This window comes from Dermacentor variabilis, chromosome 4 (genome assembly GCF_050947875.1).
Source record: "Dermacentor variabilis isolate Ectoservices chromosome 4, ASM5094787v1, whole genome shotgun sequence".
Classification (NCBI taxonomy): Eukaryota; Metazoa; Arthropoda; class Arachnida; order Ixodida; family Ixodidae; genus Dermacentor; species Dermacentor variabilis.
In genome coordinates, this window is record NC_134571.1 from 40,276,798 (window position 1) to 40,291,163 (window position 14,366).

The 14,366-nt window shown below is 50.3% G+C and overlaps 1 protein-coding gene across 5 annotated transcripts in view; it reads left to right on the forward strand.

Moving 5' to 3' along the window:
* The first annotated feature begins 257 nt into the window (after window positions 1-257).
* Window positions 258-14,366, forward strand: part of Ten-m (teneurin transmembrane protein Ten-m) — a 45,831-nt gene continuing 31,722 nt past the window's right edge. For all 5 annotated transcript variants that reach the window (XM_075688729.1, XM_075688732.1, XM_075688730.1 and 2 more), the window contains exons 1-2: window positions 258-370; window positions 11,612-11,788. In XM_075688729.1, the coding sequence (XP_075544844.1) occupies window positions 11,644-11,788 (145 nt within the window). In that variant the 5' untranslated portion in view covers window positions 258-370; window positions 11,612-11,643. The remainder of the gene's footprint in view (window positions 371-11,611; window positions 11,789-14,366) is intronic.

Genomic DNA, 14,366 nt, shown 5'->3' on the forward strand with positions numbered 1-14,366 from the left:
CCCGTTATTCGGCCTTCGTCGGTCTCTGCGCAGTAGTCGCTTCAATATGAGCTCATGCAAACGAGGCTTGTTGCATGGATGAAATGGGTTTACTTTCTCCTCTCGCGACCGAGCGTATTCTCTCTTTGAGCCTCACCCTTATTGCGCGTATCTCTTGGACCACAGTGTACGACGGAGCGTAGGGCAGCCGGGCGGCCGGTTGCACCGCCGCCGGCTGCTGGCCTGTCCTCGTCCGGATCCGAGTCCCCGGACGAAGAGGAAGAGGTCGACGACGACGAAGAAGACGAAGAGGAGAACCGCTCCGACGCCACATTCACTGGATCCGAGCTCGCGCTCGCACGAGACACCACGCTGGTGCTCCAAAGCAGACGTGCGTATATATATACAAGTTGTCTGTCTGTCTTCAGTTAAGGCGCTTGGACTAGTTGGTTAGGTTCCATACTGAAAACAGCGCAAAAACAAAAACAAAAAACGGATGAGTGAGCGGTGCTTTCGTCGTCTGCTCACTGGTCCATCCATGTATTTTGTACTGTTTTCAACGTGGCGCTATCTCTCTGTGGGCCGATGACTGTTTGGTTCATTTACGGAGAGATACGGCAGAATTCAAGACTGAGTGTATTCGCGAGAACCCACGCCGGTCTATGCGGCGGCACCATCGTGAGAGCGTCTTGTATTAGCGTATGTTCGTGTGTGCAGAGATTTCTTTAGGCTTTCACAAATCTTATCAAAGGATGTTAATCAGCAATTAGTACAATGTTTACGAGACGAAGAAGCCATTGTTAGAATAAAAGAAGAAGAAAACCTAACGCGCTCCAGTATATCTCAAAATTTGCTTTACATTTGACCGTCACGAAATTGCATAACGCAGTGACACACGATGTCTCAAGCTCCCTTTCATATTCTCTTTGGCATCGTAAACACAGCAACCACGAGTTTACGTCCTACTTGAAGAAGTTCTTATTACTGCGCTTCCTCCAAACTCAGATAGCTTTCATTCTTATTGCGATAGAAATTAAATGGACACTCCAAGCGCATTTCTGCCGTCGGCGTCGGCGTGAGCGAGAGAGGTAGCAAAGAGAGGAAAGGCAGGGAGGTCAACCAGACGGCGTGACGTTCCCTATAAAGTCCAATGGCGAAAAAATCGTCGCCGCGCGCCGTTTGTTGCATGTGCAAGCCCAATCTCGCAAGACTCCAGTCAGTGTGTGTGTGTGTGTGTGTGGAGGGGGTGGGGCTGTATCTTGAACGCCATCTGCCACAGGGACAAGGTCCGCCGTGGGTAGGGATGGGAGGAGGGGGGGTTGTTTTACTCTGTGCGATGCGGTCGGCCGCGACGTTCTCTATGTCTGAAAGGCGTTGTGTCTTCAGAGGCATCTGCGACTTGTACAAAGTCCGCCGCGCACGGTGTTTCCCCTTGAGTCGCGTTGATGCGAGCGGCAGCACGAAGGTCAGTTCACTCACTGCTGCTGCCGCGCTTACTCCAGCGTTTTGACAGCGAGTTTCCGCGGTGATCGAGTGAGATGTGTTGATGTTTGCTTGTGCGCGCATGGCACCACGCTTGTTAATTTAATTAGTATGCCTATGTTTCCAACCTTATACGGCCGATAAATCTACTATCATTACTTGGTATAGCTGTCCATTATTTTACTATCGTAATCGACGCTTCGCCTTTCGGGCGAAATTGGGACTGTTTTTAATCGCTCTCACTTTTTTTTTTCTGTTCCTATTGCAAACACATGATCTTCAGGGAGCCATTATTTCTACTTTATATTGGGCTGCCTTTCGGAAACCGCCACCCGGTCTCTCCCTCTAAAACTGAGCCTCCTTTAGTAAGGAAAATAAGAACTTGAATTTATGACATCCAGAAAGCTGGGAGCAAAGACTTCTCAAGCTTGTCTTTCTCGCAGTAGCGCGGCTTTTTGCACCCCTTTTATTCTATTTCACTTCTGTGTTTCGTATTCTGCTTATTTGCCCGTGACGTTGGCCCCGTGTACGACGCCGGGCTCATCTCCGTAATCAGAGTTTTCCACCGGAAACGACAGCGTGTCCCCGTCCTCTCAGCGTTGAAACGTAAGGACTTGCAACATGAGAAGTGCGCCGCAGACTTTTACGCTTTTCAAGCGAACGGCGCGTCCCCGAGAAAACGGAAGCAAATATATACGCTCTGCTTGCAGCAGTAACGTCGTTCTCTCTGGAGAGGACACTTTCCTCTTCAAGGGGCTCGCGTCGGAAGTTTTCTCCTTCGTGCCGCGAGCGTACAGTGTTGCGTTTCGTAACGAGACCTCAACGCGCCCCAGCGGGCCTTGGCTTATTATACTTGCCGACGGCCAGGAGCAGTCTTATCACTGAGAGGGAGAGAGGAAAAGCGAGCGCACGACAGGCCAGCGGGTGCGCGATAGTTCAGCAAAGTAAGTAAATAGAACGAGCACGATGAGGTCGGCGGCTGGGGTCGCTCGAGTTGTCGGCGCTCGGGTCGCATAAGAGACTTGCGGGACGGACAATTACGACGTCTTCGTACTATCGCATAACCGGCGCCGAGCTGTAGCCCTCCGGAGGGCTGCGGTATACGCGACCCCTTAGGCCCGTAATCCACCTAATTGCGCACCGTATGCTTGGCGAGAACATGGGGAAGAAGGTGAGAGGGGGAGGGGGCAGGCACCCATGCCATCATTAGCCTCCGGTGCCGGGGGTGTAATTATCCGAACACACCCACATGCAAAGAGCACGGCGGGTGTGGCGTCAGCTTTCGCTCGAGTAGGGTTAAGAAGCAACACGCATATAAACCCGCCCCACCATCTCTCTCGGAGCGCCGGCATTCTCCGGTGGTGGTCGCGATCGGTATACGGTTAGTGCGGTGACTTCCTCCTCTACGTTTTCTTTTTTTTCTTTCTTTGCGGTTGTCAAGATGCAGCTGCGTGTAAGCGACCATAATGTGGCAGGTGGCTTCGAGTTTCTTGGTTTCCTCTTTCTTCGCGGTTCGAGAATAGTGAAATCCGATCTCGCGTCTCCCCGTAATGCTTCACTGCCACGAGTTTCCGGTCGCTTATGAAATAATATATATTCGAGTAAGGGTCTTTCCGAGCGCTGTATCCTTTGTTCAAGAACTGCCGTGGTCGCTGTTACGAAACACCTGAGCGCCGCACCTCCTGAAAAGTGTCGTCCACATCGTAACCTTCTCGCTTTTCTTTTTGTAGATTTTAGATGTGTTTAAGCTGACGATGATGACCATAAAGACGGCACGGGCCACTCAGATTCTCTGGCATCGTAATTATGCATAATAGAGCGCTTGAAAAGCTTAAAACAATAAGTAAGAGAGAAGGAAGCACCGAAATTTTGTAGCCCGATAACTTCTGGTGCGTGTTGCAAAAATTGAACATACGCAGACAAATTATAGCAGAAATCGCTGGGGAGCTCAGGCATGCCTTCGTCGCTGTTGTGGCTAGTGTCGTCGAACGTTATTAATATAATCGAAATAAAATCCTGATTCTCTGGTTAAAGAGACACTACAGAACGTTCGCTTAGTGACTGTGGAATTGACTGATATTTCACATTACTGAAGTAAAAACAGACCGCGCAATAGTGTACACTGTTCGTTGCGCTTTGCTGCGCCTGAGAGAGATTGACCAATAGGAGCTCGGCTTTGAACCACGGTTAACTCCGCTAATAATTAATCGCTTTCGCCGAACATACGCTTCATGGCACTCATAGAGATAATCTGCCGGTTTAGCAGAATAGCGCTTAAACGCAGATCGTTAGTTACGTTGAAAAACGAAAGGGAAAAAAATCGGAGAAGCACTCGGTGCGCTAATTTGCACCGGTCGTGCTGTTATCGCTTTAGTTATCTTACTATAGATAAAGTGATTTGAAACATTGGCAGTGACGAACAAATAACACTATAACTTCGTTTGTTTGTTTGTTTGTTTGTTTGTTTGTTTGTTTGTTTGTTTGTTTGTTTGTTTGTTTGTTTGTTTGTTGAAGGATGGACCTACAGCAGGGTGAAAGGAAATACACACATAGCAACAAAGCGTAAAGCGACTTCATCGCCACACGTATTATCAGGAAAAGGAACTTGTACGAAAAAAAAGAATTTTTTTTTTAATTAGCAGTCGTTTCTCAGTACTGCCTAACGGTAGTGAAATGAGTTCCCGTGAGTGGTCGCTTATGGCAATGAATGCATTACCTGAAAATATATTTAAGCTCACGATAACGACTCATCATTGAAAATCTGTCAACGTGTAACAGCAGAAACAGCAGAACTAACAGCAGAAAATAACATACTAGCAGAGTTTAGGTCGGTATAAAAAAAAAATCGTTGTGAGTTACGGAAATTTGAATGATTTGGGGGGGGGGGGGGTATAGCAGCGTAAGTTAAACGAAGTGATGTTTTTAAGTTACGGAAAGCTGAAAAGGGCGAAAATTCGTAGGCCCGAAGCGTTGCACCAGGCTAATATGGCCCGTCAAGAAGGCGAAGCACTGCTGCAAACAAGAGATAGGAGTAGAGAAGAGCAGAATACAGAGGCGACACAGTGCTTAATTTACTCCTCAGCGTTGCTCTCTCTTTCTGCAGTGTTATTTCGTTTCCATCCGATCGTATTCTCGTCGGCAACAAACAATGGGGCTATTTTAAATGCTTTGAGTATGAGAAATTTGGCTAATGAAGAGATTGCGATCGCGAAATCCTAGCTAAACACACGAAGGAACACCAGACGGGAGAACAAAATGAACAGTAAAAATAGAAATAACCAAAAGTTTTTACTATCGCTTCAAGTGAAAGAACCATCACATACACTTTACAAACGTATAAATAACTTAATTGACCTGAAGTTGCGAATTTCTGCAAGTCATGCGTATATAATGCAGAGTCGGCGCATGACTTGTGACAAGCATGATGGGGTAATCTCTGTTCATGCTGAAATAGTTCAGTTGAAAGTAAACCGCCTAAAAGGTTACTAACGCGGAAAGGTTACGATAATAAATTGAAATGAACAAACCAAAGCGCAAAAAAATGTCAGTAACACGACAATGTCGTCAGTGACTTGGTCACTATTGACGAGGAGCGCATGAGGTTACTGTCCACAGGAAAATCACGCTAGGCTTTCACAGCTTCCATTTGTGCACCGGGACAGTACCAGCATCCGAGCAAATTCTTCAGACAAGGGACGCCCATCTAAGACATATTGAAGTGTCCCCGGGTGCTGATCAAATTGGGGACATTCGCCGAGGACGTGTTCCACAGAAGCGTCCAGGGTGCCACAATGTACGCAGTCCGAAGAGAGTCGTTATCGCTTAGGATATGGCTATTTGGGGGTCGCGGATTACCGTTCTACAGCGAAGATGCTTCGCTATTTTCGCAATTTCACTGTTACGAAGAGGGACTACGAAGGTGTAGGCGCCGACGCCACCTTCCCAGGAGGCACAAGCGAGAGAGGTCGCGACCTCCTCGCGACGGCGGCGGCGGCTACACATGGCGGCAACCAACTCGCCGGGCGAACCTGGACGTGACACATGGCCCGGACACTCATCCCGAAACCGAGAGAGCAGGCCGCCTGCAACGCCGCTCTCGAGCTGCAGCGGCTGTCCTCGCTCGCGTGCCGAGCCGAGCAAGAAAAAAAAAAAAGCAGTTCTCCCGCGGCGATGGCGCGCAGGCAGCAGTGCACCAAAGCCGCAGCTGCCACTTTCGTTCGCGGAGCGCCCTCACGCACCGGGCCCTCGTTTTCTGCTCGCGTCTTTTGTTTCTTGCCCGTCAAGCGCAAGTACGCGCGCACGGCCGCTCCTGATGGAAAAGCGTGCTGGTCGTCGTCGGAAGGGTGTGCGGGCGGGCAGGCAGCTGCCGCGCCGACGGCGCTGTTGCCAGGGCCGGTCGGTCTATCCCTGTTTTGGACGTGGCGTGCCGTGAAGCTCGCGGGCCGGGCGTCTTTTCTTAATTACGCTGTTAGGTAAATGCGCCGTGGAGATTACGGGCTTGTCCGGCTCAGCCGGTGCGCGCGCGCGTGCGGAGAGCGGCGTGTCAGCGCCACGCTGCCTCGTTCGCGTAGTGGTGACGAAACTGCTCGGCGGGCTGCCTGCCCACCGGCTCGACCGTCGCCACTCTAGGAATGGGGGCCGCGCGGTGGGTCGGAGGCGCGTGTCTGAGCCGATTACAACGACGTCTGTCGGTGCTCCAGCACGGCAAAGCGAAGCCGTGCCAGCAGGTGCCGGCTGGCTACCGCGCGGCAAGTGCTGTGAGACGTCGCTGACGCGGTGCCTCGGCAGCAGGTGGCTAAGGAACACCGGAAAGCTTCTGAGGGCACAGTGTTGCGTACATGTGTGAAGCAATACGGCGCTCGCGAAGGCTCGAAGTGGCGAGAACGGCAATGCTGAACAAGGCGAGCGTCAGTGCTCCCAAGGAAAACTTCGTTAGGAATAGTGGGAAAACGTACTTCACCAGGGACGGGGGAGAGGATGAAGGAGAGGGGGAACGGGCACAGTGTAACCTTCCCCCCCCTCCCCCTCCCCCTCAAAAAAAGACCCCCTAACTACGCTCCTGCCTGGAGGACCATGAAGAGAGTGTGACGGCAAACATTCAAGCCGTTATAATAATTCTTAACAAGTTGTCAAGAGTATCGCGTAATAGTTCCGGTGCCACAAAGCAGTAAGAATATTTTTTTAGAAAGATACTATTTATGCATAACAGGGGTGTTTGAAGTGGCAGCTGTCATCTGGCTTGCCCAGTGGTCACGTTTGCGAAACTACTGCGTTCTTTGGTGTGTTGGTGTAGTGTTACTTCTTTTATCTCCTTCTCTTTCTCTTGCGTGGGCTCTTATTCTTCTTTGTTTCAGTCTCCCCTTATATACACCTTCCCCAGTGAAAGATATCAACCTGGATATTTATCTTCCGGTTAATATCCCCCCGCCTTTCGCATCTCATTTATATGTCTGTCTTTTAGACTTCGTGGGGGCTCAAATGCCACCCACAACTGAAGTCAATTCAGCTAGGTCGACGTGATCGCGACAAGGTATAGATAGATGCGTGTGGTACATATTGTAGCATGGAATGTGGTCGCTACTTCTTCCGCGCCAGAGGGATGGTGGGAGCACACAGGATATCCGTAGGCATCTTCCTGATTCTGTTTATTTCACGTTCAATTAGACGAATTATACATTTAATTGCTTGCACATTACTGAATTAACTATTTAAGAGCCGCACTCGCGGTGACGTGGTTTCTCGGTGCCTCCGGCGCGAACTCTCCCAGGCGCCTCGAGAAGCGTCCCAACACCCCGCCAGAAATCAGTGAGACCAATCACAACTCCTGGTCGACCAGAACCAATCAGACCACATAGATTTAAAGACGCACACCCAATCGCGTGCAGGCATCGACGAGCTTGAACTCGACGACAGCCGTCTACTCAATGAGTCACGGCTGAAAACAAAGTAGAAACATACAGAAGACTACCGGGACAGCCGTTGAGCCTTTGTAGAACTGCTACACAACACAGGCGGCGCAGAAGCGTAAAGACGGACGGCTAAGCGACAAATTTTTCGCTGTTTCAATAATTTCATTCGACAGTCGCACTGCCGCAATAAGCCAATTCGTCCTGGCCGTCGCGGCGCGCTTTATCGCAAGGTGCCCGTCGCAAGTTGTATTTTCACAAACTGCATGCACTGAAAAGAAAACAACATCGTAAGTGTAAATGACAGGCGAGAATTTCCGGTTACCGTCCTGCGCATTGCATAGAGCCTTTGGACATGCCTCTTTCGTCACTCGAAGAGAGTAACGATCGAGCAAGCCTATATCTGAAGACGTCCGAGCTCTGAACCGTCCGTGTTCACGTTGTAATTTCCGCCGCCCGTACGCTTTCTTGCACTCGGCGCGGAAACACGCACCCTTCGTTCTTTTCCGTGCGGCTTACGCCGTCGCCTCCCCCGCCGCCGCCACGCCTCAGTTTGTTCTCAGCCACGATTTTCCATTTGTTCTCCAGAGGCCGCAAGTACCGAACAGGAGGCAGAGAACTAAGCAAAACGAATAAACAAGAAGACGTTTAGACGGATTGCTCTTCCCGAAAGTAGTAAATCATTGCGTACAACAGCGCTGCAGCCTCGCCCGCCGATTTTCCCTAAAACTCCCGAGGCTCTTCTTCGTCGTGGTTGTCCCTCCTTCTCTGCTCTTTGTGATTTCGACGGCAGCAATGCTGTTCCTTTTTTTCCTCGCAGTACATTGGCACAGCGCTACGCGAAGCCGAGGGAGAGTGCAGCCAGCTCTAAGGCGTGCTCCATAGAGCAAAGTTCGAGAACCGGAATTTCGCGCAGCGTGTGAGCCTCGCTACGTACTGTGCACACGATGAAGTGCCCGGAAGGCCCGGCCGCGGCGGCAGGCTCACGGAAGAAAGCCTCCGCGCCGGCCGGTGTGGAAGAAGGAGAGAAAAGAGTCCGCAGCGCGCGCTGTCGCAGAAAATCTCTTTCGAGAGCTCGCGATGAGGGCCGGGCGAAATTAATCGAGAAGACGAAGCGCAGCGATGATAGAAACTTCGGCCCCAGCTCTGAGGGATCTGGCGAGAGAGAGAGAGAGAGGGGGGGGGGGGGTCAGGAGTGGATCTCACGCGGAGCGGAGAGGCTCTGGATCGCTCGGAAAGCCCAAAGATGAAGAAGCAACGGCTTTTGCGCGGAAAAAATGAAAGAAAACCGTAAAGAAAGAAACGCAGTGAAGCAGAGGTCCTCCGCTGTCGGAGCTGCGGCGTCGGAGTACGAACGGCGTTTTTTTGGGCGCTCGATTCGCGCTCTTGGAACGCGGGCGCGCGACCCCTCGAAGTGCTGGGCTGTTTTAAGCTTGATTGCTGCTGCTTCTGCTGCCGCTGCCGCTGCTGCCGCCGCCTCCTTCCTGCGAATGTAAGAGTGCTGGTGTGGCGGCACGCGGAGATGGTAATCCGGCGTTGTTCGCGATTGAGTTGGGGGGCTTTCGGAGGCTGCGCTCAAAGATTAAATGAGAAAAGTGTTTGCGTGTGTGTGTGTGTATGTTTGAAAGAGAGAGACAGAGGGAGCCAGAAAGCGATTTGCCGAGAGAACGACCATCGCCCGCTTAGTGCGTTACTTTTTTTCGTATTTTTATTATCAGTTGTCGCTTCCATCTATTTGACCAGGCTCTAGCTGTCGATCTCATGGTAGAAAAAGAAACGAACGACGACTTCAGTGAGCGATTAAAGGTTTCCTTTTGCCTTCACCTGTCTGACAAATGATGTGTGTCACGCTCCTTGTCATTTGGCAGCAGTGTGCTTTGCGTGCTACTAAAGCCCTTACGCGCCACACCTGTGCACGCAACCCTGTTACAATCGGCCCACACTCCTGATGGAAGGCTCCTGATGGTCAAGCCGTTTTAGGAGTCATTACGGAGCTTTAGCTCGTCCGTAAACGTATTGCTCTTTACGGAATAAGGGGTTGCTGCAGACGTAAACGCGAGCGGCCGGGTTCGTGGCGCCACCTGGCGACGGCGAGTTTAGCTATAGAAAACACTGAGCTATTACTCGTAATGAGGTATTCTACTCATGTGCCGGTGTAAAGTGTTGGCGGCGACGTAAGGGTTAACAATGTACGTTCTTTAATATTTTACTCGGACGAGACCAAGTTAATTGATGAATGTTGCTAGTGTGGGTCAGCGGAAATAAATAATATATATATATTCCAATAGGTCTTATTCAGGCCTAATTTTGACTTCTGTAACATATAGCCTTAAGTTACAAATTGTACATGAATGATATACAACCTGACACACGACTGTCGTGTCGCCATATGTCGTTTCCATCCTTGACGCATGTTTTTGTTTTAATTTGCGCTGTACGCCACAGTAATCGTGAATTAAGACGAAACCGTTGTTCAGCTGCATTTCCGGCCCCTGAGCGTGAACTATTCCTGCTCACCTTCTTTAGAATATTCGTACATTTTGGAATCTAGGTGAAGCGGTTAATGAAATGCTATGGAACTGTTGACCTTCTGCGACGGCGTTTTGCAGCATAGTGATTGGGGTCCCGTACTGGAAATCAACAAGGTGCGAGAATCCCCACCTGATGTGATCCACGCGACCGCGGATGACGCTGTCTCTGGTATCGACCCACTTTTCCTCCTTGTCATCGCGCCATCCCTAGGATCAGCCCAATATATATATATATATATATATATATATATATATATATATATATATATATATATATATATATATATATATATATATATATCGGTTTCCGTTGTAGCAATTGCTATGATTGGGTGGATGTCTCATTTTCCCTTTATTAATTAAGTCTCTCCACGTTACGGGTTTCTGCAGAACTATTACGTCAAACTATTGCCTTTGCTTCGAGTTGTTGATGAGTTCGACTTCGCCCTGCCATCTGCTAGCCGCCTCGTTAGCTCAGGTGGTAGAGCGGCTGCCCCGGAAAGGCGGTGGTTCCGGGTTCGAGTGCCGGACCAGGATAAATTTTTCTTCAACTGCGAGGCTTGCCTTTTGAGGAACCCGTATGGGTTTTCTTTATAGCAGTTGCTACGATTGGGTCGATGTCTCGGTTTCTCTTTAATAATATATGTACCGGTTGTCCTAGCTATCATGCCCCAAGATATGTGTGTGTGTGTGTGTGTGTGTGTGTGTGTGTGTGTGTGTGTGTGTGTGTGTGTGTGTTTGTGTGTGTTTGTGTGTGTGTGTTTGTGTGTGTGTGTGTGTGTGTGTGTGTTAAACGAATTGAAACAAAAGGTATTTTTCGCGCTGGACCCAAAAGCACTGATCCAAAAAAAGAAAGCGACAAACGCTATGAAGTGCTTTACTGACGTTTCAGCGCCGAGGCACCGGCCTTCGGAGTACACAAGGCCGGTACCAATGCGAGGAAGGGCTGTCCCTCGGGTGAAACGTCAGTAAAGCACTTCATAGCGTTCTTAGCTTCCCTTTTTGAGCGTACAGACAGACAGACAGATAGATAGAGAGATAGATATTGGCTTTAATAAAGTAATTATGCGCTTTGAGGCGTATAAAATTCATTCCACTGAGGATATTTAGGTACCGCTTGTATTTCACTGCATGATTGCGTTGAGAACAGAGCCGGCAACCAGCACATCTGTAGGGCTGGGACAGATAAGCCATTCATTGTAGAACTGTCCCGTGTATGATAAGCTATAAGGCAAGGCAGCAGCGGCCATGGTCAGCAAAGTCGGGGAGGAGGAGGAGGAGGAGGAGGAGGAGAAACGTTTATTTTAAAAAAAGGACAAGCAGGTGTCTTTCTGCTTGTGCAGGAGGCGCCCTTAGTCCAGGGTTCCTGCGGCTCTTGCTGTCTGCCGGGCCCGCCGCACCAGTTGCTGCTGGTTACGAGGGTCCTAACTAGTCAGCACGGCCTCCCGCTGCTCGGGTGTGGAGTTGGGTAGTTGCGGGGCCACCTTCACGTTGAGGCACGCCCATGTGGTGTGATATAGGGAGGCGTAATCATTACAAAAACCGGTTAGCCTAGAAAGCTTCGTTTTAAAGAACCGTCGTGTGTTGTGTTGCGTCCTTCACGTCTTATTCGTAAATGTATGCCGTACGCTGCAGTCGAAACCGTTGTCGGCTAATCTATAGACTATTGTGACCGTTACGATGATGGTGATCGTGATGTCGATGGCGATGCAGGCATTCCGGCCATCCCGCCCCGCAACCTGTCCATGGGCCGGACAGGCGGCGGTGGCGGCCGGCCCCCCGCGGCTACTGCGCCGCAGTCCATGCTCGCACAGGACCAGGACCCTGCAGAGTACGAGCCCACCTCCTGCCTGGCGCGGACACCGTCGGGATCGCTCTTCATTCCGAGCGGTTAGTTAATCTCTCTCTCCCTCCCTTCCCATCCAGTGGCGGACGGCGCGAAGAGAAAAGAAAAAGGAGACACTGTGTCCACCCTTTGAATGAAGAAGGTGCTACGCTTTTCAACAACCGACGCGGACTGTCAATGAAGGGCAGTGACCCCTTCTGTCGAGGGGCGGCGCTGCCGTCAACTTTCTTGAGTCGAGGTGGGGCGTTGAGTGGAGGAGAATACGCGGGTTAGTGACATCACAAAGGTGACTGCTATTCCTCTTCACACAGCGATAAAGATAACTAAATGTTCTTGATTTGGCGTGAAGTTCCGACTGAAAGGATTCGTGACAGCAAGCTCGGGTCTTATTTGCAGATGCGCTTCTGATGTACAGTCTCTGTCTAAAGTATTCGGGCTACGTTGTCTGCGACCTCCAAGCTGACTATACAGTTACCTTAAGGGTGTTCATCTCGTATGGCAAACGTTCCGACGCCCTGTGGAGTAAAAATAACCCCCTTTGGTCGTCATCCAGAGGTCTGGGGTGTCAGAAGTGCCACGAAAACCGCGCCACACTGTCGAACAACATTTATGGCGTAGGCGTGGAGTTACCTGTGTACTTTTTATAAATGCTTTACGCGCCCTTTATTTATACACCGCTTTAGGCGCACGTTGACGAACTTCCGCAAGCAAGACGGAAGCAAGGCGGACGCGCCTTGGTGAAGACTCTGTGTTTGCTGAGGTGTGTCATTGTAGCGCCATCTAGCGTGCACGCGTCTAATGACGGCTGTGGCCTCAAAGATTTTGGTGCACACCTTTGCGTCTTTTTCCACTTAATTTTTGGGATGATTAGACGTATGACACACAAGAGTGCGAACAAAGTTGCATAAACCAGTGAAAAAGAAACTTTCTGTCTGAAATGAGAGTTTGTTTGAGAGCACATCTCGGACGCACATATGACATGCAGGAGGCTTCAGACAAGAAGCTTTATGAATTAGTGTTCACATTAAGTATAATTCGATATAGAAAATGGAAGAAATAATATCGGAAGAGAGGTGACAAGTTCAAAAAATCATACATGAAGAGAGCTAAGAAGAGCATACATACACGAATATGCTGTTGTTGCAAGGAACGCCGTGATACTTGTGTTCCGGCACGACAGACCGCAAGCGTCTTACCGAGACCGTAAGCGTCATACCGAGGCCATACATCTAACGTAATGAATGCAGCTTATAAAACAAATTGGCTTTTTCTTGCATACGGTGCGAACAATGGCGTACAACGCACGCGTTTGATTTATTTCTTTTTTTTTTTCGGTCGGGGCTTTTCATTGTACGTACACGGGTGGAGGCTGTAATACATCCAATGGCTCCACTCATCCGATCCTCGAGCGTCCAAAACGCTAGCACTAAACAATGGCGGCAGCCGCTGCCCCGGCGGGCCATTCTACAGTGGCATGCACATTCGCCCACAGTCGCTTCGCTTCCGGGCGACCCCGAAGGAATACGAACACCGTTAAAGGAAAATTTAAAAAAGCTCTCGCATGCGAAGGGGTAGGGACGGAGCAAATTTACAGCGGTCGTGCTGCTGCTGCTGCTGCCCGGGACGCACGCACAGTTTAGCTCCGCGGGGCTGAAAACCCGCCGAGCAGACAGCATCAACCACGCGGATAATGGCTCCGCGCCTCGACTTTTGCTCCGGACCTGCTGAACTCGAGAGTGAGTGAGTGGGCGAGCGAGAGAGCGTTCGCTGAACACGCGCCGTTATGCGAGGAGCAGCAGCAGGGTGCCCACGACGAGAGAAGACAAAAGGCGAGAGAACAAGAAGGCCACAGGCTCGCCCGGCGGAATAACGCAGGCCCGCGCACTAATGGTGTCCCCACGCTGTCCTTCAACGTTGTTTTAAACGTTTTGTATGCCGCTTCCGTGTGTGCCTCTCTCTCTCTCTCTCTCTCTCTCTCTCTCTCTCTCTCTCTCTCTCTCTCTCTCTCGTTCCGTCCCGTTGTTTAGCTCTGTAGGCGTGGAGTACTATACAGTTCTTTTTGTGCTCCTCGTCCCCCTTCGACATTTCTTCCTTTCTTGCTTGTAGTGACCATGACGGTGTTGTTTTTGAGAGCGCAATTTTTCAGCATAGGCTTCTTCGCTCTCTATTACGGCTTCTCTTCCGTAGCTCACCGACGTGTAGCCACTTTCGGAATGCGATCATGAACCTGACGACAGCGAGATGGCTTCCAGATAAAGTACGGGTTTTAAAAAGTAAAGGGGAAGTGCGGAGAGAGCAAGAAAAGAAGTAATCAGAAAAAAAAAAAGCGGTGCCCGGTACGGTGTCTCTCATTGTCTGCGGCCAGCCCGCAAAGTGTCATTTAACATCCGAGCTCTCCTCCGAACAGCCGCCTAACGCTGAAGCAGCGATCCTCCCTATTGCACCGTATAGGCTTACCTTTTTTCGTCCGGACGTACTTTACACTCCCACCGTCGCTGCTGCTGCTGTCGCATAACGCTCCCTCTCTCCCCCTCTCACCTCCCCCCCCCCCTCCACGACCACCATTTTTTTTTTTTCGGCTTTGTCAGTCGTTGCTCAGTTTGGTATCCGCAGCGTTGGGTT